This window comes from Carassius carassius, chromosome 12 (assembly GCF_963082965.1).
Source record: "Carassius carassius chromosome 12, fCarCar2.1, whole genome shotgun sequence".
Lineage (NCBI taxonomy): Eukaryota > Metazoa > Chordata > Actinopteri > Cypriniformes > Cyprinidae > Carassius > Carassius carassius.
The window spans coordinates 12,336,580-12,363,628 of NC_081766.1; the positions used below are offsets into that span (position 1 = coordinate 12,336,580).

The 27,049-nt window shown below is 40.1% G+C and overlaps 1 protein-coding gene across 1 annotated transcript in view; it reads left to right on the top strand.

Moving 5' to 3' along the window:
* The first annotated feature begins 851 nt into the window (after positions 1–851).
* LOC132154810 (beta-1,4-galactosyltransferase 2-like) overlaps positions 852–27,049 on the top strand; it is a 123,526-nt gene continuing 97,328 nt past the window's right edge. The window contains exons 1-2 of the mRNA XM_059563480.1: positions 852–1,270; positions 26,235–26,667. Coding sequence (XP_059419463.1) covers positions 26,331–26,667 — 337 coding nt within the window. The 5' untranslated portion in view covers positions 852–1,270; positions 26,235–26,330. The remainder of the gene's footprint in view (positions 1,271–26,234; positions 26,668–27,049) is intronic.

The window sequence follows — 27,049 nt, forward strand, 5'->3', positions numbered from 1 at the left end:
ATATGTTAATGTGGTGATTCCATTGTTTTGATGTGTACAGGTGGATCCTCTAGACTAATTGTTCTTGAAGAAATAAAAAGAAATGTGAAAAAATTATTCAATGCATTAGTTTCTGTTTTTATAGTAGCCATGTAACCGCATGTCCATGATCCATCAGCCACACTTTCATTACCATACTGCAGGATGTTTTTGAACATGAGTCATTTGTTTAAAGCACATCAAAATAAAATTCGTACAACGCAAGGGACATTTCCAATGTAGGCAACGATTTGGTCATCCATGATTTATTAAATGCGGCATAGTTCAAGCATCAGCGATCAGGTGACAGCTTTAAATATCCATCAGATGGCGCCAAAGGACGCAACAGCAGGTGCATCGATCGTCTCAGCTGCTGCTTGATGCTCTCTATCTCTCTCTCTCTCTCTCTCTCTCTCTCTATAACAAAATTTTAAATAAGCTAACCCTTTAAGAAACACGAATACACATTGAGCATCGGCTGCCAGTCGTAATAGCATTAAAGTGCGTTTCATTGTTAACTGAACTGCAGTGAACAAAACATTTAACAAATAATGGACCACAATGGATGTTTTTCTCTCGCAATCAATCCTGCTCGTGTAAAAACTCAAACTGTTTAACATTTGGAAAATAGCTGCTATTGGGACAACAACAACAAAAAAGCTTACACGTAAAAGTAAATTATATTTAAATGGTTATAACCAGAAAAAAAATACCAAAACAAAACAGTACATGCTTGCATGGCAAGACACTATCGAGGCGATATCAACTGCGTCCTCTTGCGGCGAATAAGCGAATCTCCGTTTGAGCCCTCCGAGTCTCCGTACTAAAGAAAACCTGCCTCTCTATGCTTTCATTCGCACACCCTTCATCTCTACTCGCCAAAACACAAAACGGACAGATGAAAATACACGGCAAAATATTTAGTCTCATCACTGGAGTGTACGCTGTTGTCAAGGACCCTCAACAACATGGAGATATATAACGGTCCTGCAATATGGCATAATCCTTTCATCAGTGTGCATTTCTTTCCGAAAAATGAATTAATCGGCGTTGTCGGCAGAAAGAAATAACGCTATTCGGCAAGTAACTCCCTCGTTTTATATGGATGTTATGATAAAATTAACTGTATTTCACACAAATGACACATTTATGGCTGAAACGGACAGTTCTTACGAAATAGACAGTCAGTAGAAGTGAATACAATAAAGATGAATCCCTTATAGAGAAGCTCCCTGGATTGCAAAGGATCAAGGTAAGAAAATGGCATGTTGTGTTCATGGTTTGCCAATATAAAACATTTTTTTTTAATTATTATTATTATCTCTGCATGACTTCCTTTGAACGATGCTCTTTGTTTTCCTCTGATATCACATGCTATCTTTATTGCCTGCCATCTTTTTCAAGGCATAGAGATATTGCAAAAAGAAATGCTTCCTATACATCCTCAACTCTTGGCCAGAACGCAATACCACAAAATAGTCTTTTTTTCAACGACATGCACATTTCAGCTCCTCCCAGCGTGGGGATGATGCTGTGTTATGGTACCCACAGCATCCATGGACAGCATCTTGCCCAGTGTCTTCAGATGGGAAGCTGGCAGGACATGTGTGGCTTTGTGGCCAATGCCAATAACTCGGAGTAACACTTTTTGTGAAGTGTGTGTAATGTATTATAATGGTATTTTAATGCATTCTTAATGCCTTCAGAATGCTATAAATCACATTATATTCAAATAAAATTATAATACCTGATTTTAAAATCTTTTATAATTGATTGCTAATAATGGATAATATTTATATTATGTATTGTATTATGTTTATAGACTTAATAGAAAGTGTTATTATTGTAAGCATTCTAGAGGTGGTTTATGAATCAAGGCTGGAGTAATTAAAATTTGTTTAATATTGACAAAGTTTTGGCACATATTAAACAATTTCCTATTAACCTTTTGATTAGTAAATTATTGAGGAAACACATCATGGAACTTTAGTCTCATGGTAACTGCTGTTTATGGGGTTCAGTTAACATGCAGCTGTCTTCCCTATTTATTTAAGCGGTGACTGCAGTATATCTTGTTAATTGCACATATTATAGTACATTCTGTTTTTAAATAAATATCAGTTTTGCTTATCGTCAACTCATACAGTATGTGGCATTGAGGCAATTCCCCAAAATTTAAAAACATCATAATTTTGATGTTTTGCCGTGTAATGTTATGTTAAAGGGGTTTTTATTTCTTTAACCTTTCTGAATTCTTTATTAGGTCTGTTTCTGCTGAACATTTTCCATTTTAAAGTCTGTTTTTAGCACTTTAACAGGTTTTGCTCCTAATTTTCTCTTAATTTGATCCGCCTCTGTTTGTTGTAGTGTATTTCTCTCTCTCTCTTCACATAATAAAATAAATAGGTTGACTAGCATAGACAGTTATTTCCTATTGTTCTGATTATATACATTTGTATATAGTATATAGTATGAAGGCTATTCCAGTTGTTCTATCCTGCTTTAACAGTGTTATCATGGTGAACATAAATACTACACATACTGTATCACTTACAGGATGGAAAGGTGGCAGTTGTGTTTCAGCTTTACTCATTTGCAGTCAATCACTGTGATGTGATCCATTATTTCTCAGTGGCTCCAAGAGACTTTCTCTCAGCATCTGTATCTGTTCCTCTCATTCACCCACACAATCTGCTTTATAAGCTTTCTTTCTACAGCACAATACCTGAGAGTCCAAGGGCAGATTGTCCATTGGTCCATTTTACAGTTTGTTTTAAACAGGAGCAGCTCTGTTTGGCTAATCTACCTCCATCCACCAGAGACAAATGACCTTTCAAGTTGGCTGCGATTCTTCCTCTTGCATCACAGGAGTGGTTTTGATTGGAAATTAGGGACCAGTGTATATCGTGTGATATTGAACAAATGCTTTGTGCAAATTTAGACACTGGATTGCTGGTCATACAGATGAGAAGCGAAATCATTAGGTGTTGGGATTTGCTGTCATGGGAACAGTAAGACCCGTGACACAAAGGTTGCATGAAGTGAACTGCTTTGTTTTGAACACCAGCTTCATAGGAGTTTTCGTCTCTAGTCTCCCTTAACAGTTTAAAGTAATGAGCATGAAAATAGCAGATTACTTATGATATCAGACAAGTCTAGTTGGATCCAGGAGTACAGAAAGTGTTTGTCATTTGTAGTTTATTTCTTAGGGTGTTGCAAGGGTATTTAGGTGAATGGGGATAATCATTTCTAAGTCTATCCAGGTGACAAGTTAGAGGTCCATCCAAACGAAGGCTTCAGCTGTGGCGGTTTAATTTGTCTCTTGGCTCGGAGTAGAGTGAGCAGCTGGACTTGAGGCAGGCAAAAGCTGGGGCCAAGGTCTGTGGAGCTTACAAGCTAACAGAGCTGGAGCGCAGCCACCCAAGACTTCTTTCAGCTTGTTTGTGTGCTGTGATATAGACTGTGTGTTGAGACAATGCTGTCTCATAATTAGCCGCTCGGGTTCATGTGTCAGCGCAATGATTTATCTTTGTGATATACAGAATTCAATATATTTCAAACTCTGAAACGCAGTAAAAGTACTCGATTATGTAACCGATTAGTGTTCATATAAGGCAGCTGAGTCTATGTCAAGCTTTAGTTAGTTTTAAAGGAATATTCTGGGTTCAGTTACGCTTAATTGACTGCGTTTGTGGTATAATGTTGATTACCACAAAAAAATAATTCAGACATGACTCATATTTTCTTGAGGTTGCAATTTTTGGAGGATTTGAAAGCAGAAATGTGAAGCAGCATTGTTACTGTAAAACAAAAACTAGTAAAATGATTTTTGATTGTAATATAAAGCTGAAATAAAATATTAATGGAAAAAACGTTGCTAAAATGGAAATTTAAAATGTTGCCTTGGCAACTAACTGACATAAAATAAATTGAAAAACTAAAACAAAACCTTAAAATCTTTAAAGGTAAATAGAAAATATTAAAATAGGAAAAAAAATACTAGACATAGATCTGAAACTGAAGTTTAAATGAACAGTAAAAAATACAAATAAAATGTTTATAATAAATTGTAATAAATATTAGTATGTATGCAAAAAAAAAATTATGTGAAGCTTACAGTTTTATATATGAATTATTTATAGCTCTTAGATTAATTCTTCTGTTAAAGCTTGTATATTATTTGATCTATAAAGTGAGTTTTTTTACTTTTACCGACTGGCTCAAATGACTTGCATTGTAAGTTCCTCACTGTAACCCAATGTTTTGTTGTTTTCAAGACAAAGGGGGTACAGACTGAACGTAACTAAGAAATATTTCTTTAATTTGAGTAGCTGCAAATATTACATTTGCATTGTCCTATCTGCAGTATAACTGACATCTGACTATCATATTATTTCATATTTTTACACCTCCGTATTCATTTTCTCGCATAGTCAGGCTGTTGTAGAGAAGGCAACACGACACAACATAGCACAGCACGGGATCTTGTAAGTGATGTTTACATCACAGGAGCGAGCTGAATGTGTTTCAGAAAGTGAAGGCTATACTCATCGTGAGATTGAAAGTGTAGCTAAGTGGGTCTTCAAGCAGAGCACCATTCATTATAATCTGAAATTGATGTCACGTTTGCATCCCACTGAACAGGTGTTGGCCACAGATTTCCAGCCAGAGAAGGATGGAAGCCTGCAGACAGAAAAGCACACTTTTAATGTGGAAAAATCGTCTTAGGTCAGGGAGTTTTAGGCATATATTTTCAATATGTGGGCTCTTAGCCTCCTCTAAATCAATATGAAGCATCTAATTAAGCTCATTGTAATCTTCAGCGATTAGTGGGTGGGGTTTTTCTTCAGGGATGTTTTGCTGAGTCTGACTTTGTAACCCAATTTGAGCTTGACAGCTTTGACTAGTGTATTGCCAGAGCTGTTTGAAGCTTATGCAAAACAACTTAAGTATGTATTATGTTTCTTTTTTTTAAGGAAAATTAATTTAGAGTTTCCCCTCCTCTTATTCTAGTTTTTGTGGTTAAGTAGTACTTGTCAACTTTGCATTGTGAAAGGTTGTTTTTTTGTGTGCATTTTTCCACTAGTGTAGTTATTATAAAGTCTAGTAGTATTAAAGAGCAGGCAGTGTCCTGTTTGGACTCTTATCTTGATGTACTGTACACTTAAAAGTGTAGACATTTTTCCTAATTACTCCCTCTGTCTACCATTGGCCAGTGAAACAGATAGTCCTGCCCTCAACTAATATATCTGTGTAAAACCTACAGTGTTATACAAAACATTTTTACATGAAACAAGTAATTACATAATCTTAAATATACTTCACAAAATATTGGCAGAATGGAGAACACTTTAGGCTATTAGATTATATTGCTTGTCAATACGGTGCAATGTTCAACTCATAGGAGTGGCAACATGTCAATAAGCTTGACTAACTAAAGTATTTATGTCCCAGATCTATATATTCCTGTAGCAAATATCAATATCTTCCTCTGATTCATTAAGTTTTTATTAAGAGTAAAATTTTGTCACAAAAAACGACTTCCTCTAGAGCTGAACAGGATAAAACACTCTTGAAATTAATAGAAGAGTAAGTGTTTTATGAAGTGGGATTTAGCATGTGTTGTTTGCAGAGCTCTATAGCCCAGGTTTAGGGATGTGTGCCAGCGTGAGGTGAATGGTGTCGTGTCACCAGGGAGGCTGGTATTCAGAGTAATGAAATGGAAGCCAGAGGCCAGTGACTCTCAGCTCGACTCTCTTCACCTGCCGCCATGAGTGTTTATTAAATCTTTAGTCCAGTCCATGGGTCTAACATGTCATGCCACTGACCTCTCTCTCTCTCTCACATCCATGTGGCTGTGCTGGTGACTGAGTGGATGCAATCCCCTTCTTTCTTTTTATTTGTTACTAATTTGTGAAAGTGAAAATATAAACTACTATATACTGTAGGCCATTGGTATTTTCTTCTATATATAAATATAACAAAAAACTATTAAGAAACATGATTATTTTAAACAAAATACTTTAAAATGTGGATTGTCAAGGTGGGATTTTTGGAAATATCAGTTTATAGTTTTTGAATTGTACATTGATTTGTTCTTTTTTACTTCAATTTTTTTTATTATTATTATTTTTTACTGTAAATGTACGTGAAATGTCTGTATTTTCCCTGTATATAGTACAGGAACTTACTGTTAGCCTATTCAATTTTTTTAAAGTATATCACAGTTAAAATTACGCTATAGTTTTTTTTACAGTGCAGTACTCCAGAGAGATCTGATCTCACAATCATTCAGTTGTTCTGGAATGACATGAAGAAACAGAAAAACCTGAGACAGACTAAATCCAGAAGAACTGTGGCAACGTCTCCAAGACGCTTCAAGAGACCTACCTACAAAGCTACCTGAAAAACTATGCAGAAGTGTACTTAGGACAAAAGCTGTTTTAAATGCAAAGGGTGGTCACACCAAATGTTGATTTAATTTAATTAATAGAAGTTAATTGATAAATAAAATCTATTTATGAAATTATCTTTGAAAGCTTCCTCACTTTACAGCATTTTACACATATGCCTAAAACCTTTCACAGTATTTTTGCTTTGTAGGAAGGTTTCTTGGAGCATCTTGGAGACGTTGCCACAGTTCTTCTGGATTTAGTCTGTCTCAGGTTTTTCTGTTCCCTTTCATAGGTCACTTCGATGCTGCGGTGACGTCACCACGTATGGGAACACCTACGGTGTGACGAATGTCTGAAGCCCTATACCATCCCGCCAATCCTATTGGCCAAATAGCGCGTGGCACCGCCCAGCATGCGTAGGCATATATATACCTGGTGCCGCGCGCCATTTACCTCAGATTTCATTCCTTCAGTACGAAGCGAATCTTCTGTGCCCTATTATCTCGCGTTCTCAGCGATCATCTACGAGCAGTATACTCCTCTCCGCGGACGCGATGAGTCAACGAAAGGTAGGAGCCGTATGATGGGTTATCACGAGGAGGCACTTATGAGAGGTTCGTTGCAGCCTCTCTACAGGTTCTCTCCTTGATAGCCTATGGCTACAGTAAAATATGCATACACTTCCCCTGTGCACTAACGCCATTAGGAAGTATCCGCGCTCTGGAGTGTATTTCTTAAGTCGCCTCGCGTCTAACCCCCACCGTTTCGCTTCTGCGGTCGCCGAGGCCCCGCACGAGGTGTTGGTTAGGGGCGATATGTGCGGCTTGAATATGAATACAGTGATGCACTGGAGTTCCATGTGCTCGCTCTCCCCCACTCGAGCGCGTTAATCAACAGTTTTTGCTCTTCAAATGGTGGATTACGGCTCACACAGCCGCCGCGTTTTCGCTAGCGGCTTGGCCCGATGTTATCTTGTTGGATTGAATCCTGCCGTGGATACGCTTCAGGATTATATACAACGAAACGCAGCGAGTTTGACGCACACGCTTTTCTTCATGTTAATATGCCAGGGACTATGCCCTTCACTGAGAGTGCTGTTAGACTGCTAATGCACATCTACCCTCTCACTGCAGTCCCCATACTCTAACTTTGACTGTCTCGCAGCAAGGGCACCTCGAGCGTCATTGAACTGAGCTATCATTCGCGCGCCCCTTCAGACACTCTGCACAATCCAGTCTTCAGAGTTTGAGGGACGGCGCGGAGGCTGGCAAAGATGGCCAGCGTATGACGGTTCACACAGCCACCGCGTTCTCGCTAGCGGCGTGGCCCGATGTTTATCTTGTTGGATTAAATCCTGCCGTGGATACGCTTCAGGATTATACACAACGAAACGCAGCGAATGTGACGCATGCGTTTTTCCTTCATGTTTGCTTAGGACTGTGCCCGCCTCCAGAGAGCGCTGTTGGACTGCTAATGCACATCTAAGCCTCTCACTGCAGTTTCCACACTCTAACATTTGACTGTCTCGCAGCAAAGGCTCCTCGAGCGTCATTTAACTGAGCTATCATTCGCGCGCCCCCTCAGACACTCTGCACAATCCAGTCTTTAGAGTTTGAGGGACGGCGCGGAGGCTGGCAAAAATGGCCAGTGTATACGGTTCACACAGCCGCCGCGTTCTCGCTAGCGGCGTGGCCCGATGTTCATCTTGTTGGATTAAATCCTGCCGTGGATACGCTTCAGGATTATACACAACGAAACGCAGCGAGTTTGATGCATGCGTTTCCTTCATGTTCTCTAACATTGACTGTCTCGCAGCAAAGGCACCTCGAGCGTCATTGAACGGAGCTATCATTCGCGCGCCCCCTCAGACACTCTGCACAATCCAGTCTTTAGAGTTTGAGGGACGGCGCGGAGGCTGGCAAAGATGGCCAGTGTATACGGTTCACACAGCCGCCGCGTTCTCGCTAGCGGCGTGGCCCGATGTTCATCTTGTTGGATTAAATCCTGCCGTGGATACGCTTCAGGATTATACACAACGAAACGCAGCGAGTTTGATGCATGCGTTTCCTTCATGTTCTCTAACATTGACTGTCTCGCAGCAAAGGCACCTCGAGCGTCATTGAACGGAGCTATCATTCGCGTGCCCCCTCAGACACTCTGCACAATCCAGCCTTCAGAGTTTGAGGGACGGCGCGGAGGCTGGCAAAGATGGCCAGTGTATGACGGCTCGCACAGCTGCCGCGTTCTCGCTAGCAGCGTGGCCCAATGTTTATCTTGTTGGATTACATCCTGCCGTGGATACGCTTCAGGATTATACACAACGAAACGCAGCGAGTTTGATGCATGCGTTTTCCTTCATGTTCTCTAACATTGACTGTCTCGCAGCAAAGGCACCTCGAGCGTCATTGAACTGAGCTCTCATTCGCGCGCCCCCTCAGACACTCTGCACAATCCAGCCTTCAGAGTTTGAGGGACGGCGCGGAGGCTGGCAAAGATGGCCAGTGTATGACGGCTCACACAGCTGCCGCGTTCTCGCTAGCAGCGTGGCCCAATGTTTATCTTGTTGGATTAAATCCTGCCGTGGATACGCTTCAGGATTATACACAAAAAAAAAAAAAAAACCGCTAATATTGTTTCGGGCCGCGTGGGAACGCTTGCCCGGCATTTCTCAATGGGTGTTACGCACAATTTGTCACGGATACACCATTCAGTTTCGGAAAGGCCCGCCCCCTTTCCGCGGAATTCTCTCCACGGTGATGAAACCGATGGACATGGCGGTGCTGAGACAGGAAATGTTAGCTCTACTGAGCAAAGGGGCTATAGAAGAAGTACACCCCTCTCAGATGGAGTCAGGGTTTTACAGCCGTTATTTTGTGGTACCAAAAAAGGACGGCGGATTACGACCCATTCTGGATTTACGCCGTCTAAATCTTGCACTCAGGTCGAGCAAATTCAAGATGTTGACGGTAAAATCTATTTTGTCTCAGATTCAACCAAACGACTGGTTTGTCACGATCGATCTGAAGGATGCTTATTTTCATATTCAGATCATCGAGAGACACCGGAAGTTCCTCAGATTCGCTTTGGAGGGCAAAGCGTATCAGTACCGCGTTCTTCCCTTTGGCTTAGCGCTAGCTCCCCGTACATTCTCAAAATGCATGGACGCAGCTCTGGCCCCGTTGCGGCTCCGGGGCGTCCGTGTGTTAAACTATCTGGACGACTGGCTGGTGTTAGCGCAATCTCAGACTCAAGCACACTCTCATAGAGATATTGTGCTAAATCATTTACACAGCCTGGGTTTACGCACAAACTTCCAGAAAAGTGTATTAATCCCCTCTCAACGGATTACCTTTCTGGGAGTAGATTTGGACTCTCGCGCGATAATATTTCACCCCGTTGTTCTCCGCATCGAACGATCTCGGTGACGCGGAGGTGTGTGATGTCGTTAAAACAATGGACATCAGCCGAATTTCTCCTCACCGGGGTTCGGCTGGGAATTTGCGCTTCCCGAGAGACTGTCACGACAGACGCGTCTTTGACCGGGTGGGGAGCTGTTTGTCAGGGGCGCCCAGCCCACGGAGTGTGGACAGCGGCACAACGCAGCTGGCACATAAACAAATTGGAATTACTGGCGGTTTTTCTGGCTCTCCAGTATTTTTCGAGTCTACTGACCGGCCGTCATGTGCTTCTCAGAACGGACAACACTGCGGTCGTGGCTTATCTGAACCATCAGGGAGGATTACGTTCTCGCCCTCTGTGCAGACTGGCGAGGCGGATTCTTCTTTGGTCTCACGACAAATTTCTGTCGATCCGGGCTGTTCACATCCCCGGACGACTGAACTTCGGAGCGGATTTATTATCCAGGCAGACTCTGGAACAAGGGGAATGGAGATTACACCCCCAAACGGTGAATCACCTATGGCATATTTCGGGGAAGCGAAAGTGGATTTATTCGCGTCGAGCACGACTACGCATTGCCCGCTATGGTTCTCCCTAAGCCCTCCATCACCCCTGGGTCTGGATGCGCTAGCTCACAGCTGGCCCAGGACCAGCTTGTATGCGTTTCCTCCGATTCGGCTGGTCCCAGCGGTATTATGCAGAATACGGCGGGACAGAGTGGGACAGCTGTTGCTGGTGGCTCCGCGATGGCACACACAGCCGTGGTTTGCGGATCTCATCAATCTGTTAGCGGGTTCTCCGGTGGAGATTCCCCTCAGATGGGATTTATTATCGCAAGCACAGGGACGGATCTGGCATCCCAGGCCAGATCTGTGGAACCTGTGGGCGTGGCCTCTGAGCGGAGTGAGTTGATATGTCCCGGTCTTTCTGCTGAAACTACCGAGACTATACTGAACTCTAGAGCAGTTTCTACGAGACGCTTATATGCTTTCAAGTGGAAACTGTTTATGACATGGTGTGAAACTCATGATGTGGATCCAGTTTACTGCCCTGTGGCTTCAGTACTGGAGTTTCTTCAAGACCGTTTTTCGGAGGGATTGACACCAGCCACCCTGAAGGTTTATGTGGCAGCTATCTCAGCTCACCATGAGCATATAGGTGGTGTTTCAGTGGGTCGTCATCCACTGGTTTCTCGCTTTATACAGGGTGCGCGACGGTTGAGGCCTTTCCGCCCTGTGCGAGTTCCTTCATGGGATTTATCCATTGTGTTACTGGGTTTGTCAGGGCATCCGTTTGAGCCCCTGGAAACTGTATCGGATAAGCTCCTGTCTCTGAAGACACTTCTTCTCATGGCTTTATCCTCCCTTAAAAGAGTTGGGGATTTACAGGCTCTCTCTGTCTCACCCTCGTGCATGGAGTTTGCACCAGGCTCTGTGAAAGTGTTGTTGCGACCTAGGCCTAATTATGTTCCTAGGGTCGCGTCTAATCCTTTTCATTTTCAGCAGGTGGTCCTGGAGGCCTTTTCTCCTGCTGCGACAGAGTCTGGAGATCTAAGTCTTTGCCCTGTGAGGGCGTTGAAGACTTATGTGGATCGCACTGCCCCATGGCGTGAGTCTGACCAGCTGTTTGTCTGTTTTGGACATAAGAATAAGGGCCATGCAGTTACGAAACAGCGCATGTCCCATTGGCTGGTGGAGGCTATTTCCTTGGCCTATGAGGCGCGCGGGCTCACTTCGCCCTTAGGAGTAAAAGGTCATTCCACGAGAACAGTGGCTTCTTCTCAAGCCTTTCTCAGTGGATCTTCTATGGATGATATCTGTGCTGCGGCAGGCTGGTCCTCACCGAGCACTTTTATCAGGTCTTACAGTCTGGATGTGAGGATGGCTCCTGGCTCCCGGGTTCTCTCCGCTTGAGCAGATGCTTCCTTGGATCCAAGCTATCAGGTACGTCAGGCGTGATGGTATAGCGTTCCCATACGTGGTGACGTCACCGCAGCATCGAAGTGACCTATGAAAGGGAACATCTCGGTTACGTATGTAACCTTGGTTCCCTGAATAGGGAACGAGATGCTGCGGTTCTGGCCGTGCCGTACCTTGATAGCTTTCTTCTCTTCTCGTCATGAAATCTGAGGTAAATGGCGCGCGGCACCAGGTATATATATGCCTACGCATGCTGGGCGGTGCCACGCGCTATTTGGCCAATAGGATTGGCGGGATGGTATAGGGCTTCAGACATTCGTCACACCGAAGGTGTTCCCATACGTGGTGACGTCACCGCAGCATCTCGTTCCCTATTCAGGGAACCAAGGTTACATACGTAACCGAGATGTTTCTTCATGTCATTCCAGACAGACTGGATTATAGTGAGATCAGATCTCTGTTGTCAGACTCCTTGTGTGCATACAAAAACCTCACTGGATTATTACAATTAATGGCAAAAGAAATGTTTGGAAATGTAAAGTGATATTTCCTACTGACACACTACAGCAAAACATAGAAATAACTGGCTTAATATATATATATATATATATATATATATATTTAATATATAATTTTTTTGTTGTTGTTGGGAAAACACTAATGGACTAAAAATATTATTATTGGGGGGGGGGGGGGGGGGTAAAGGCAGTCTCTAATTAAAAATACGTCTATGGTGTGACTAATTCTATTTGTTTATGGTGTGAAATGCCAAATATTGTATAACATTATACTCCTTGTGTAATGTCACACCACACTGTTATACGCTGTTATAGTAGTCTGTAGGCTAATTTAAATCAACTACTGTCCTCGTGGCATGTCCATTTTCACAAAGCAACAATGCTTTTAATGTATCAATTTCAACACAGAGAGGGGAGAAACATGGTTTTATGTTGTAGACTTTTTTTTTTTTTTAACTAACACATCAACAACTTAAAATAAGTTGGAATGGAATTTTTTGTAGTCTGACAAAACAACAAATATATATATATATATATATATATATATATATAATTCTCAAATATACATATGTAGAAGATGCAAATAATTAATTATAAGGATCTTTATAAGACTGTCAATATTTTTCAGGCCTTTGGATCAGCAGTGTGCATAAATGTCCTAAAATGTTCCCTCCAAAGGCAGCTAACTACGCTTTGGATCAAAGCATCGGATATTAGAAAATAAATAACTGTAATGTAATTAGTTATATTCACACCTCATCAGTTCATACATGCCTTCATGTGTGATATGTTTCACACTCTTTAGTGTGAGATATCGCTTGGCTTGTTGCTGGCCTCAGAGTTAATTTAAGAGACTAAAAGTTTTACATGCCAGTGTTAAGAGAAAATGAGTGATTGCCATTAGGGCTGTAGCTATCGAATATTTTAGTAATCGAGTATTCTACCAAAAATTCCATCGATTAATCGAGTAATCGGATTAAAATGTGTTTTTGCTTAATTAAAGTGCAATATTAATTATGCAAGAGAAAATAAGACTCCTGGGTCTCTTAAAATGAACAATAAGTTTCCTTTTTTAGAAAAAAAAAATATTTTCATTTTTTAAATGCATAGAATGCAATGCATACATCAAAAATAAATATTTAATTATTACCCATTGTTTCTCTGTCTGTAACTTTTTGGTAAACAAAGGGGATTTACTATAAAAAATAAAACATGGAAGAAATGTTGTGTGATTAAACCTTAAAAATTTTTTTGATTTTTTTTTAGTAGTAGGCTATGTACTTTCTGCTGAACAATAGTCTTTAACCGGACTTTTATTTTGACAGGGTTGACGTACCTTTACAGTAGGACTGGACGATTATGGCCTAAAATCAAAACCTCGATTAATTGAACATTTTACCTCGATTACGATTAATGAACGATTATTTTGTTTCTGTTTTGTTTTTTTGCCCTCATAGTTCACTGACAAGGTTTGTACTGTAAGCAGGGCCATAGTTGGGGTTAGAAGGGCCCTGGTGCAGGTTGTACCAGTGGGCCTGTTTGAAAGTGTTTAATTTGTATGTTCGTTCTGTTTATTTGTTTGTGCTATTTACACCATGTTTAAGGGTGCTTTCACATCTCTAGTTCTATTCACTTGGTCCGAACCAAGGGCAAACAATTATACATTGTAGCATTTTTTAGCTTTTTTGGTTCCTTTTCACACCACACTGATTGCTTTGGTCCGTGTCCAGTTGAAACAAACCAAAATGCAGTCACATGACAACATCTACATCACTCATTGGCCATGACGTATTTCCTAAACTGCTTTTCGATTGGTCAGAATTTACGTGCGGGAAAATTCCAACATAAGAGGAAAAGCCAGCAAACAACACGGAGACAACACAACTACATGACAACACGACTGTACAGGCTGGTTTTGTCCATGGCCAAAATCTATTACATTGTTTGTATACACCACAATATGCAAAAAATACATTTCTATAATGAAGCTCGGCTTGAAAACAACGTTCTAATGCACTGCAAACGGCGAGCGGGAATCGCTCGTAACTTCAAGCGGAGGCACGCATTAATTCTTCTTAACTCTGACATGCTCATGGTCATCTGACCAAATTTCTATGAGGCTCCGCACCTCCTCACTACTCCAAGTTTGTCCACGAGCTGCCATGCTAAAGTGCAAACTGTCAACAAACACTTCCTCATCCCATAATGCACAACGCAGCTGACTACGGCAGCTGGTTTAGTCCAAAAATGATCAGTACTTTTAGCAGTTGGGTCTGTTCGAGGTCGGATCACATTCTCACCACAAACGAACCGCTCCAGAGTTCGTTTGAAAGCGTACCGAGACCACCTCTTCAAGCAGGTCTCGGTACGCTTGTTTGGTCCGCTTTTAGTCCGCACCCGAGTGTGATTGCTGTTTTCTCACCTGCCCAATCGAACCGCACCAAAGGGGGAAACGAACTCTGGTACGATTCAACCGAACTAAATGAGGCAGGTGTGAAAGCACCATAAGTTTTTTCAAGTTTGTAAGTGTCCAGGTACAGAAACCGAATAATTAAATGTAAAATAGCACTGTAAAAATTAAACATACAATCAAACCAAAGTTTATTCAGACACCTTCAACATTTCTCACATTATCAGTTTATTTGCTATAGTTTAGAAAATGGTAATAAAATATGACAAGAACTCAAGAGTTAAACTGTCAGAACAAATTCATCTTGATAATATCAGATAACTTTGATAGAAAGATATGTAATGGATTAGAATCAAACAAAACTTCAGACAACAGTCAACACTTTGTTGGCCAATTACCAAGCAATGATTAATTGTGTTCAGTCTGTGGTGTGAAAAGGTGTGAGACGCGGCTCTCTCTTTCTTCGTGTGCACCGAGCACAGCGCGAGTAACCAGCTGCTCAGTTCAGCTTTTCCGCGTCTTGTGTTTGAATGCTTTAAAGTTTTTTGAATGGTTAAATTGGCAAGTGGCAAGGCTTAATAACACGTGAAAATGATACGCTTTCATGATGACACGCAGCAGCATTCTGTCAACTGTCCTGAACATCTTTTTAGACTGGCCTCAGCCAGACGGTTGAGATCGACTAGTAAAGGTGGGATTTTTTTTTCCATTTTGAAAGCGCGATCTGACATCATAGCTCACTATCAGCAGTTATTTTATCTATGTTTGTAACATTTCTTATAGATTATAGCTCGGTGTAAGAGATAAATAAAGATCAGATAAAGATAAATTAGCACAGTACCAGTACGAGTGATTGCGTGTGTGAATTAGTCATACTGTCTCTATATTGTGAAGCTGTGGGTTGTAAATAGCATAGTTCCTTCAAAAGTAGAAAAATATGCTATAATAAGTTTTGAGATTCTAAGCTACTTTAGTTATAAATCACAGGACAGTGCTGACAACTAGTTTCTTAGTATCTTCACAGCTACTGTTTATATGTGTGTTCGTGTCACAATGCAGCTGTGCGAACATGGGAGCTCGAAATAATAATACACATCTGATCTTCTAATCGCTTGAATACCCAAACCATAAAACAAATACAATTGACAAAGCTTAGTGAAGACGCAAGGCTCACCGCTCGCGCGCCATCCCTATGTGTTGAACCGGCGTTCACCTCCGTGTTTTGTTTTATGCCACTGACTGGACGGGGCAGAGTCATGTGGCTACACACGCGGTAGTATGCTTTTAAGGGGGAAGTATTAACAGGATTAAAATAACGAAATAACCGACATGGGAAAATTAAGTCGGTTAGAGGTTCTGAATTTCAGTTTCGCTTACTTTTCGATTAATCATCCAGGCCTACTTTACAGTTCTTTATATATGATGTGACGCTAGTTTTACTCAAATAAACTGTCAAATACTCATGAAGAGACTGTCAGAGCAGTTCTGGAGATGTTGTTCATGTGTTCAAGTCCTTATTTAGTGAGACAGCAGACGCTGAAATCACCGCGAGCATCACGCGCGCTTTAGTGTGTTAATAAAGGAAGACGCGCTTCTGCTCCATTCATTAACAGAGACATGCAGGACATACAGGATTCATATTTAAACAGATTGTTCCGGCTTAATATTTACAGATATTAGTCCATATTGTGATTTAATGTAAGCGCAATGACCTATTTTTGATTAATTCATTCAAAATTTGGCAAATTCCGTGCCAACTGTAAATTCCGTTTTTATTAATGGATTCCGCGATTCACTCTGCGTTTTCTGCATCGCGGAAATCATAGGGCCCTAGTTGTGGTATGCCAGCTCTATCTTGCAATGGACACTCGCCCACGACGTTCTCTTTACATTTGCCCGTGCCCTCAAATCAAAACACTGCTAACTCCTTGCAGTATGCGATTTTGGACGCAGCGCTTGTGTCTCCTTCCGCTTTGTGGGTGACCTAAACGCGTTGTCACATTAAAAAAATAATTGCGAAATAACCTGACGTGAGATTTAAAATAAATTAAAAGAGGCTTCGAGGCAAAGGATCTTGCCTCGATCATTTTTTGTAATCGAGTTACTCGAGGAATCATTTCAGCCCTAATTGCCATATATATTTTGTGAATAATAACATTTATGGTGTCCATGCCAATTTGTTTGTAAAATGTATAGCTAATTAACAATAAATATTTGACAGGTGCCAAATACAGTTTTAAATTTATGGTCACCTTTCTATACAGTTGGTTTAATTTTGCTTGGGAATTAGCTCTAAAACTTTGCACATATTGTATGAAACTAGCTGCTTTCAGTGACAGCCCAGAAATATTTTCTGTTATTAGGTCACTGGTTTTGCAGCTCAGATTTCACTCTGTGAAGAAATGACCTGTCTTTAGTCATCTGATCAAGCCTAAATCAATTTACGAAAAAATGGAACCTAAGTTGAATTTAAACCACCGTTCTTGTCTTGACATCTCCACTATATATCTTTTTCTGTGGTGGCAGTTCTCTTAATGGAAAATAATTTCAAAATGAACGTAAAAGCAAAATTGTATATTGTAGTTCTCTATTTTCAGATATAATATGCTTGAGTAACCCTACCCATCAATTTTTTAAAGTAAAACGTTGGAGACAATCCCTTTCAGTTGTTTTATACTGAGCTGATGATTTGTACTGATCATAGTGCTGCTGACAGTCGCAGTCCCTCACATGTGTATGATGAAGTTTCCTGTCTGTTGAGTGGCTTACTTGGTGCTACCATCCTATTTAACATGCTCTTGCTTTTAAACATCAAAGTCAGGCCTGATTGGCGTCTCTAGGCCTAATTAATTTCTCTTAGGAGAAGCTGGATGGGTTGAATCCCCTCATGTCAAGTCTTAACATGTTGTTTGAAAATGAGCCTGATAAGACAGTGCAAGTTTTTCCATCATGAGGATGAGAAGAGCTCCGAGGTGAATTGTGTTTTCATCTACTTTTTGAATGAGAGCATGAGTGTGGCTATAGGGCTTTTTCATGCATCCAGTACAGTTTGTTGGTTTGGGACCAGTTTATTACTTTTTTTTGCATTTTTATAAATGCTACAAAATATGTAGTTTGAAAGTTTTTGATTGCAAATGGGTTAGTCTTCAATTAAGGGACATTTTCGGTCTCTTAGGTTGATTTTAGAGAAGAAATGAAATATTTTTGCCAGCTTTAAGCTTTTTGTGTCTCTTTAATTAAAGTTTTCTATGTTTTTCGTGTTAAAAGCAATAGTGAAAGAAGGTAAAATTTGCCAGATTTTTGGGGCTTGTCCCCTACTCAAACTTTTTAACTTTCTGTCCATAGTTTATTTATAAATGGTATTAAAATTAGGAAACTAGCTGGCACTTTCCCTAAAAAATAAATAAATAATAATAATTGGCATCTGTCATGGGGCTCATGAGACATGGGGATCCATGTGCAGGCTTTTATTGGTCAGAGACGTGGTCATAACAGGCATAGGTCAAACAATGGCAAACAGGTATATAGAGGGCAAGACACAAGAATGATCCTAGGGCAAGTGTGGGTCTTCGATGAGCGAACAATATCCAGACAGGGTAATCCAGTAAATCCAAAAATACGAAAGCTAGAATCAAAACCAGGTAAATAATCCAAAACGAAACACGAAGGCAAGACAAGGCAGGAAATGAGATAACATGGGCTAAACAATACTCAGCAGTTTGAAAGTGATCTGAGTGAGTGTTATATAGTGAATGTGTGATTGGTTTCAGCTGTGTGTGTGTAATCAGTGCAATGGATGATGGGAACTGTAGTCCGGGGTGAAGTGCAACAGTGGGTGTGGTGCAAGAGTCCATGTAGTGAGCGGGTGACCTCTGGTGGTGAGTGAACGGAAGTTCCTAGACCACATTCATGACAGCATCACAACCAGCATTTCAGAAAACAATTACTTTTAAGCAAAAAAAAAATTGGTTATGATGAAAATTAGAAGCAACGAAGAGTAGTTTTTATTGGTTATCTTGTTAATATTTAATAAAATAATATTTTATTAATATGAAGTTTCATTTGTCAAGGTTTCAAAGGGTTCACAATTGAAGAATCACCAAAATGTATTATGGTACAATTATTGTTTATCAATTAAAGCTCTCAAAATAAGTTGTCTGACCAGAACCAGAATCTGCGGTTCCCGAGCCATTAAATCTCACCAATATGCCTCGATCTAGCCAGGCAGTTTGTAAATAGTTGACTGATGAGTATTTTGTGAACCGCAGCCATTAATGTCATTTTGAATTATGGAGAAACTGGAGAGGCTGCCCACCTAAATCTCCCAGAAATCTGCAGTCTGTCCATTTTAATGACACAATCACATATGGAAGTTACAACTGTGTGCGAAAGACAGCATGAGAGAGTGATTAATATATTGTTGGAAAGTGCTTAAGGCAGTGGGAGATTTCTGAATCTGTCATTTCCTGATGCAGATGTGGTTTCTGAAGCGCAAGATATCACTCCCACTCCACCAGATGTTTTTATTGAGTCACTCATGCTGTGCTTCACCTGTTTATTTTTCCATTCTAGCTGTTGCTTTGTCACTTTGTCTTCAGGAAGGACACAATACAATTCCTACATAATTATATCTTTAAATCATGAATAACAGCCTTGAATGACTATTCAGTGTTTAATTGGTGGCTCTCATAAAACTGTTTCTTATGAAAACTAGACTATGGTGTCGTTCAAATATCTGGTGTTGTTTTTCTGTTGTAATACATAATATATATATATATATATATATATATATATATATATATATATATATATATATATATATATATATATATATATATATATATATATATATATATATATATATATATATATATATATATATATATAAATAAAATAAAAAATAAGCTACTTAATATATTTTGACTGTCATTTAAGCATACTGTAGATCATTGTAGCTCAACAACAAGCTTGTTAAATAACACAGTAAGTGCAATTTAAAAAAATTATTTTGTACAAGCATGTCCTGCAAATGCACTTTGATCTCTTCTATTTACTGTTTAGTTAACATTTGATTGTTTGAATGCTGGGTTGAAGGTCAACATAAATAATGCAAGTGCCACTGTTTGGTTGGTTGGTCATAAAAAATTAAGCATTTAGATGCTGAACACATTTTGTTGCCACTTTATTTTATGGATTCCCTTGTGTCAATATAAAACCTTGCTCTTTTCACCCATTAGTTTATGGCAGGTGGGATGTAAAATATTAATTAGCCTCTATTTCTGGCTAATTCTGTTATGGGTCAGCCCGAGCTGCTTGAATTGTTGCTCCTGTCAGTCATTTTGTAGTTTAATAAGTTAGTCTAATGTGTGACAATATTTGATTCAAATGCTTGGCTTATTATTGATCCTGACTTTGAGACCTTTGAGAATTTTGAGAATTGCCAACTTCTGGAGTGCTCAAAAATGTAACCTCATTAACATTGGCATTTTCAGCAGAGGCTTTGAAAACCAATGCATGCATAGTAAGTCCCTCTTTGATAAAATGAGTAATATTACAGTTAAGTGGATTTACTAAATTAATGAGCTCAGTCCTGTGGAATTTATTCTAGGGCATCTGGAAGTGTTCCATTTATAGAGGAATTGATTAGATAGCATTTGAAAAGAGTGGCTGGTTTGATACTGCCTTACTAATTAATTTTATTCTCATTTTATATTGCCTTATTCCCAAATTGACAGTTGAAATTTAGCTATAAAGTGCTTTGATAAAAATAAAAAACTTTGTTCTCTCTTATGGCTAAGAAGTGAAGCTAAGTAAATTATGGTCTATGTGTGGTAGGAGCTTTGGAGAAAGTATTTTTGCTCAAACGGGGTCTTCTTCTACAAGGCCTTTGGAGCTGTGTTTAATATTTTAGGAGCTTTGGTATTGGGACTTCAGGATACAGTATTCTTCAAGACAAACTTCTAGTTCATACTGTGAAAAAGAGTAAAGAGAAGGTACTGATGACAGCAAAAGCAAAGATAATAAGTTTGCAAATGTGATTTTGAGAGAAGACCATATATCAATGGAGTAGCAACTTAGAGTGACCTCAGTCTTATTGAGTTAGCGTTTTATTGATGTCCTATATTAAGGACCATTACTGAGCTGAAACATCCACCCACAGCTCCAGAGAAAGATGCACATTCTGCAGAATTTGCAGCCTCCATTGGTTTTCCTTGGCAGTTAACAGTAAATGTGATAATCAGAGAGAACTGTGAGTGAGGCTGATAGACTGATTTCAAGTCTCTTGTTGGACTCTATAATATTGAGAATATTTTTTAGAACTATACTGTATCTTTATCTTTATCGTTATCTTTATAGTTATGTTGTGAACAGGCCTTAAGTCCTGATTCAAGATTCTGATTAGACAGTATGATTATTGCTCAGGTGTGCCTAGGCTGGCCACAATAAATGGCCACTCTAAAATGTGCAGTTTTATCACACAGCACAATGCCACTGATGTCGCAAGTTTTGAGGGAGCTTGCAATTGGCATGCTGACTGCAGGAATGTCCACCAGAGCTGTTGCCCGTGAATTGAATGTTCATTTCTCTACCATAAGCCATCTCCAAAGGCGTTTCAAAGAATTTGGCAGTACATCCAACCGGCCTTACCACACCAGCCCAGGACCTCCACATCCAGAATAATCACCTCCAAGATCGTCTGAGACAGGCCAACCGGACAGCTGCTGCAACAATCGTTTTGCATAACCAAAGAATTTCTGTACAAACTGTCAGAAACCGTCTCCGGGAAGCTCATCTGCATGCTCATCATCCTCATCGGGGTCTCGACCTGAATGCAGTTCATCATTGTAGCCGACGTGAGTGGGAGAATGCTTACATTCGATGCCGTCTGGCACTTTGGAGAGGTGTTCTGTTCACGTATGAATCCCGGATTTCCCTGTACAGGGCAGGATGCAGACAGCATGTATGGAGTTGTGTGGTAGGAGCTTTTATGGACAATGAACACAGGTGGATTTTATTGATGACATTCTGAATGATCGTAAGATCCTGAGGCCCATTATTGTGCCATTCATCCACAACCATCACCTCATGTTGCAGCACGATAATACACGGCCCAATGTTGCAAGGATCTGTACACAATCCCTGGAAGCTGAAAACATACCAGTTCTTGCATGGACAGCATAGTCACTGGACATGTCACCCATTGAGCATGTTTGGGATGCTCTGGATCGCCATATACAACAGCGTGTTCTAGTTCCTGCCAATATCCAGCAACTTCGCACAGCCATTGAAGAGGAGTGGACCAACATTCCACAGGACACAATCAACAACCTGATCAACTCTATGCGAAGGAGATGTGTTGCACTGTGTGAGGCAAATGGTGGCCACACCAGCTACTGACTGGTTTTCAGACCCCCTAATACAGTAAAACTGCACATTTTAGAGTGGCCTTTTATTGTGTCTAATCAGCATCTTAATGTGCCACACCTGTGAGATAGATGGATTATTTTGGGAAAGGAGAAGTGCTCACTAACACAGATGTAGACAGATTTGTGAACAATATTTGAGAGAAATAGGCCTTTTGTGTACATACTGTAGAAAAAGTCTTAGATCTTTGAGTTCAGCTCATGAAAAATGGGGGCAAAAACAAAAGTGTTGCGTTTATAATTTTGTTCACTGGCCACTTTATTAGATACACCTGTTCAATTGCTTGGTAACACACATTGCTAATCAGCCAATCACATGGCAGCAACTCAATGCATTTAAGCATCTAGATGTGGTGAAGACGACTTGCTGAAGTTCAAACTGTGCATCAGAATGGGGAAGAAAGGGGATTTAAGTGGCTTTGAACGTGGAATTGTTGTTGGTGCCAGACCGGCTGGTCTTGGTATTTAAAAAACTGCTGATCTACTGGGATTTTCATGCACAACCATCTCTAGGGTCTCAACGGTTCAGGCTGGTGGTGGTGGTGTAATGGTGTGGGGGATATTTTCTTGGCACACTTTGGGCCCCTTAGTACCAATTGAGTATTGTTTAAATGCCACAGCCTACCTGAGTATTGTTGCTGACCATGTCCATGTGTACAGTGTAGAGAATGCACGCTCAAAAAAAAAAAGTACAAAAGCTGTCACTGTTGCGGTACCTTTGAAAAAGTTACTCCTTTGTACCTTCTGACTTTTTTCCAATGAGCGGTACAGTTCAGTACAGTACGGTATGGTACACAATTATTTCCGTTTCCATTGTCAGAAGTTGTGAATGGTACCAAAATAGTGAATCGTACCACACCACTTTTTTGGGACCCTTCCCTTGGGGTACCTAGCACAGTAGTTCAGTAGCTAAAGGGTGGAGCTACATTCACTGCAGAACGTTGATTGGTTGACAGAGAACCGTCACTTGCACGTGCTTCAAGGGGAATGACAACACAAGAGGAATGAATCGTCTCCTTCACTTGTTCTGCAATGCTGCTCATGTATGTTGGGCTTGGACAACTGCCAGTCCCTGACAACTGCATAACAACACAACACATCACAACACATTACTTCATCATAAGTCTAGAAATTTGTTCTTTATCAAATTTGATGAAAAAGAGGAATTTAGGTACTGCTTCTGTATAGTCTCTCTCTTTCTGCTGTTGTTTTCTCTTTTCTGTCCATTGACTCCTTGCACCTTATTTTCCTTTCCCAGCCATCTTCTATTCTTACCTTACATCTTACCTCTTCTCCCACCTCTCAGTAACAGTATTTTGGCTTGTTCCTGTGTCTGTGACTGCTGGTGTGATTCATAATGGGGGTTGGTGAGGTTTGAGCCATTCCCTAAAGGAGCCCAAAACCAGGCTGAGCCGTGTGAGTTGTGTCAGACAGTGTTGTTGTTTTTTTTCTCTCCCTAGTGCTGATGATGGTTATTGCAGAGGAGTCACACATGCTGTGCGGGGTAGTGGACGAGAGTGCAGGTGAGGTGTGGTTATGGGCCCATTCGCTGCAGGTGTTGAGAGATCCGTATATACTATACTTCCTCCCCAACACAGTCTGCCTGTGTGTTAGTGCTTACAAGCTGCTAATGTTAGCCCCCCATCCTCACTGCCACAGGGGAGCTTTCAACAGCTGGCAATGTGTGAAATCAAGAGGCTTTCCCATTTAGTTTCATCCAGAGATCACGCCAGGAGAGAGTGAGTGGGAGTAAGGTCTCCGACTTCAGGCTGTAGTCTGTTGATTCGTAAACTTCCTTGCCTTTGGCCTATTACACGTAAGGTTGATTGGAAAATCCCGTCAACATTTTAATTGCTCACAGCAAGATTTGGACAGCTATTAAGTGTTTCTAGTTTATCCCAGTTAAACCTGGAGAAAGCTGCAGTTTCTCTGTTGCTGTGTAAATTACAACGTTTTGAATAGATTTTTCTTACATTTATTTTTGCTTCACATGGTTAAAGGGTTAGTTCACCCAGATAGCAAAATTATGTAATTAATAACTTACCCTCATGTTGTTCCAAACCCGTGAGACCTCCGTTTATCTTTGGAACACAGTTTAAGATATTTTAGATTTAGTCTGAGAACTCTCAGTCCCTCCATTGAAGCTGTGTGTACGGTATACTGTCCATGTCCAGGTAAGAAAAACATCATCAAAGTAGTCCATGTGACATCAGAGGGTCAGTTAGAATTTTTTGAAGCATCGAAAATACATTTTGGTCCAAAAATAGCAAAAACTACGACTTTATTCAGCATTGTCTTCTCTTCCGTGTCTGTTGTGTGAGAGAGTTCAAAACAAAGCAGTCTGGATATCCGGTTCGTGAACGAATCATTCAGTTCACCAAATCAAACTGAATCATTTTAAACGGTTCACATCTTTAATACGCATTAATCCACAAATGACTTAAGCTGTTAACTTTTTTAATGTGGCTGACACTCCCTCTGAGTTCAAACAAACCAATATCCCGGGGTAATTAATGTACTCAAACAGTAGTACACTGACTGAACTGCTGTGAAGAGAGAACTGAAGATGAACACCGAGCCGGGGGGGGTTCTCTCGCCTTGGGCACCAAATAACCTAGAGCCGGCCCTGACCCTAGTGTCCTTCCAGTTTAAATAATGAACTCATAAGATTCTAGATTGTTTATGTTTTAATAAATGATTAATGATTAAAATCAGTGTTTCTCGGTTGGTGGGTTTATTCCTGCTGTGGAGGACAAGAAACAAACATTAAGTGCAGATAATAAAATGAAGCTCTAAAATAGCAAAATCAATCTGTTTTATAAGTTTTCCAAACCTATAATTGACAAAAATGTAACATGTTCAAACCATGAACTTAATATTAATATTGCTGTTAATAATAAGTGTTTTGCCAAATAAATTTTTGTTTAAAAGTTTAGGGTCAAAAAGATTTTAAACTCTTTTCTATTATAATATATTTTACAATATAAATTATCACTGTGATGTCAGAGCTGGTTTTTACAGTTAGTTTTCAGTGTCAAATGATCCTTCAGAACATTCTGTTGCAGATTTTTGTGCTCATTTTGTGTTGAAAATAGCTTTTTTTTTTTTTTTTGGAAACTGCAATAAATTTTGTCAGGATTCTTTGATGAATAGAAAGTGTAAAAGAGCAACATTTTCTGTGAAATATAAATGATTTGTTTAACATTATACATGTCTTTACTGTCACTTTTGATCAATTAAGAGCACCCTTACTTACTCATATATAATATTTATTTTTATATATTTTATAATTTTATTAATAAAATACATAAAATTTTTACTAGCTCCAAACTTTTGAACAGTAGTGTACATTTGAACCATTTTTTTTTAAACATTGGTTTATTGATTTTCCAGTGACATAACAAAATCAAGAGGTAACAAATCGGGTGTCAAGACAGTGTCAAGTACAACTGACAAGAAAAAAAAAAATAATTAAAATAAAAAAAAATCAGATAAGGAATAATAGTAATAGTTTAAATGGTATAATTTTCTTTTTATAAAAAAACAAAAACAAAAACCCAAGAACAAATAAACAGAACAAACCAAAAACACAAAATGCTGTTGGATCAAATTGAACCCCTGTACAAACAGAAATAGAATCAAATATCTGCGTCCAAAAATTAAATAGTGAAGGGCAAGACCAAAACATATGGACATGGGTAGCTGGAGCCTGATGACATCTAATGCACATGGGATCGACATCATTATAGATTTTGGCATTTGAACCCTTTTGGTAGCGTGTAGGTTTGCCACTGCCACTCCATTGTAGAATATGAGTGTTAAAGTAAAACCAGTTGAGGACTACTATTTTAAATGCTATAAATGAATTCAAGTACACACAAATTATTAGCTCATGTACTACTGCAGTATTAGCACAGCTATAGGCAAGCTACTCTGACATAGTGTTAACGTAATTAGTGTTTGGTTAAACAGTAATTGTCTGCTGCAATAGAGAGCATTTAAACCTATCATACTGTTCAAAGCTATTTCTGCATTTGGAATTTCGCTTTGTCTTTTGGCTTAATGGACTCCTGAAGTTTAGTCTCACCCCAACAGTGAAATCATAAATAGACTGGAGTCTAATGTAACTCCCCCTTTTTTTTGTTTTGTAGGTGATATTCATAAATTGCAGTCCAGGAGGGTTCAGCGGCGCGGAGAGGTGACGTTGACCGGATGCGTGTAGCGGAGCGTGCCGTGTGGCTTTGACCATGAGCCGGCTGATGTTGGGCCGGACCCTGGAGCGGATCTGCAAGGCTGTGCTGTTGCTCTGCCTGGTGCACTTCCTCATCATGATGATCCTCTACTTCGATGTCTACAGCCAGCGCTTTGACATCTTCAGCCGTTTCAACAATGGCCGTGGAGTGAACAGCTCACGTGGACCCCACCACTACTACTATAATTTCTCCAGTGGAAGGCCCAACACTACCTTTGCAAGCTACCTGGCCACAGCTGACCATCTTCTGCCCAGCACCAAGCCAGAAGCCAACCAGACACCGCCGACCCCTAAGGCATTACCACCATGTCCGGAGGTACCGCCTGGTCTGGGTAAGTTCTTATAGGTGTTGCACATAAAGTATATGAAAAGTATTTGTTTTAAGGCTGCAAATTGACTAAAAATAGAATCAAAACTTTTACATAGTGTCCTATCATGAAACTAGAACTTATGGTCAAGTACACACTACAACTTTACAACGAAAAACATCCATATTTTAAACTTTATAAACTAGCTTCCGCTAAATGAAGTACATGGAAGCAAAGAGGAGAGAGCAAAACAAAACAGCAGTCACAAATTAGAAGAACAACATGAGGATTTGTAAAGAAAAATTTTGATATAAGCCAAGAGGAGACTGGTCTTCCTTTACTGTAAACAAAACTTGGTTCTCGTGAGACTAGCATATTCTCACCGGAGCTTATGCTATGCCTACAT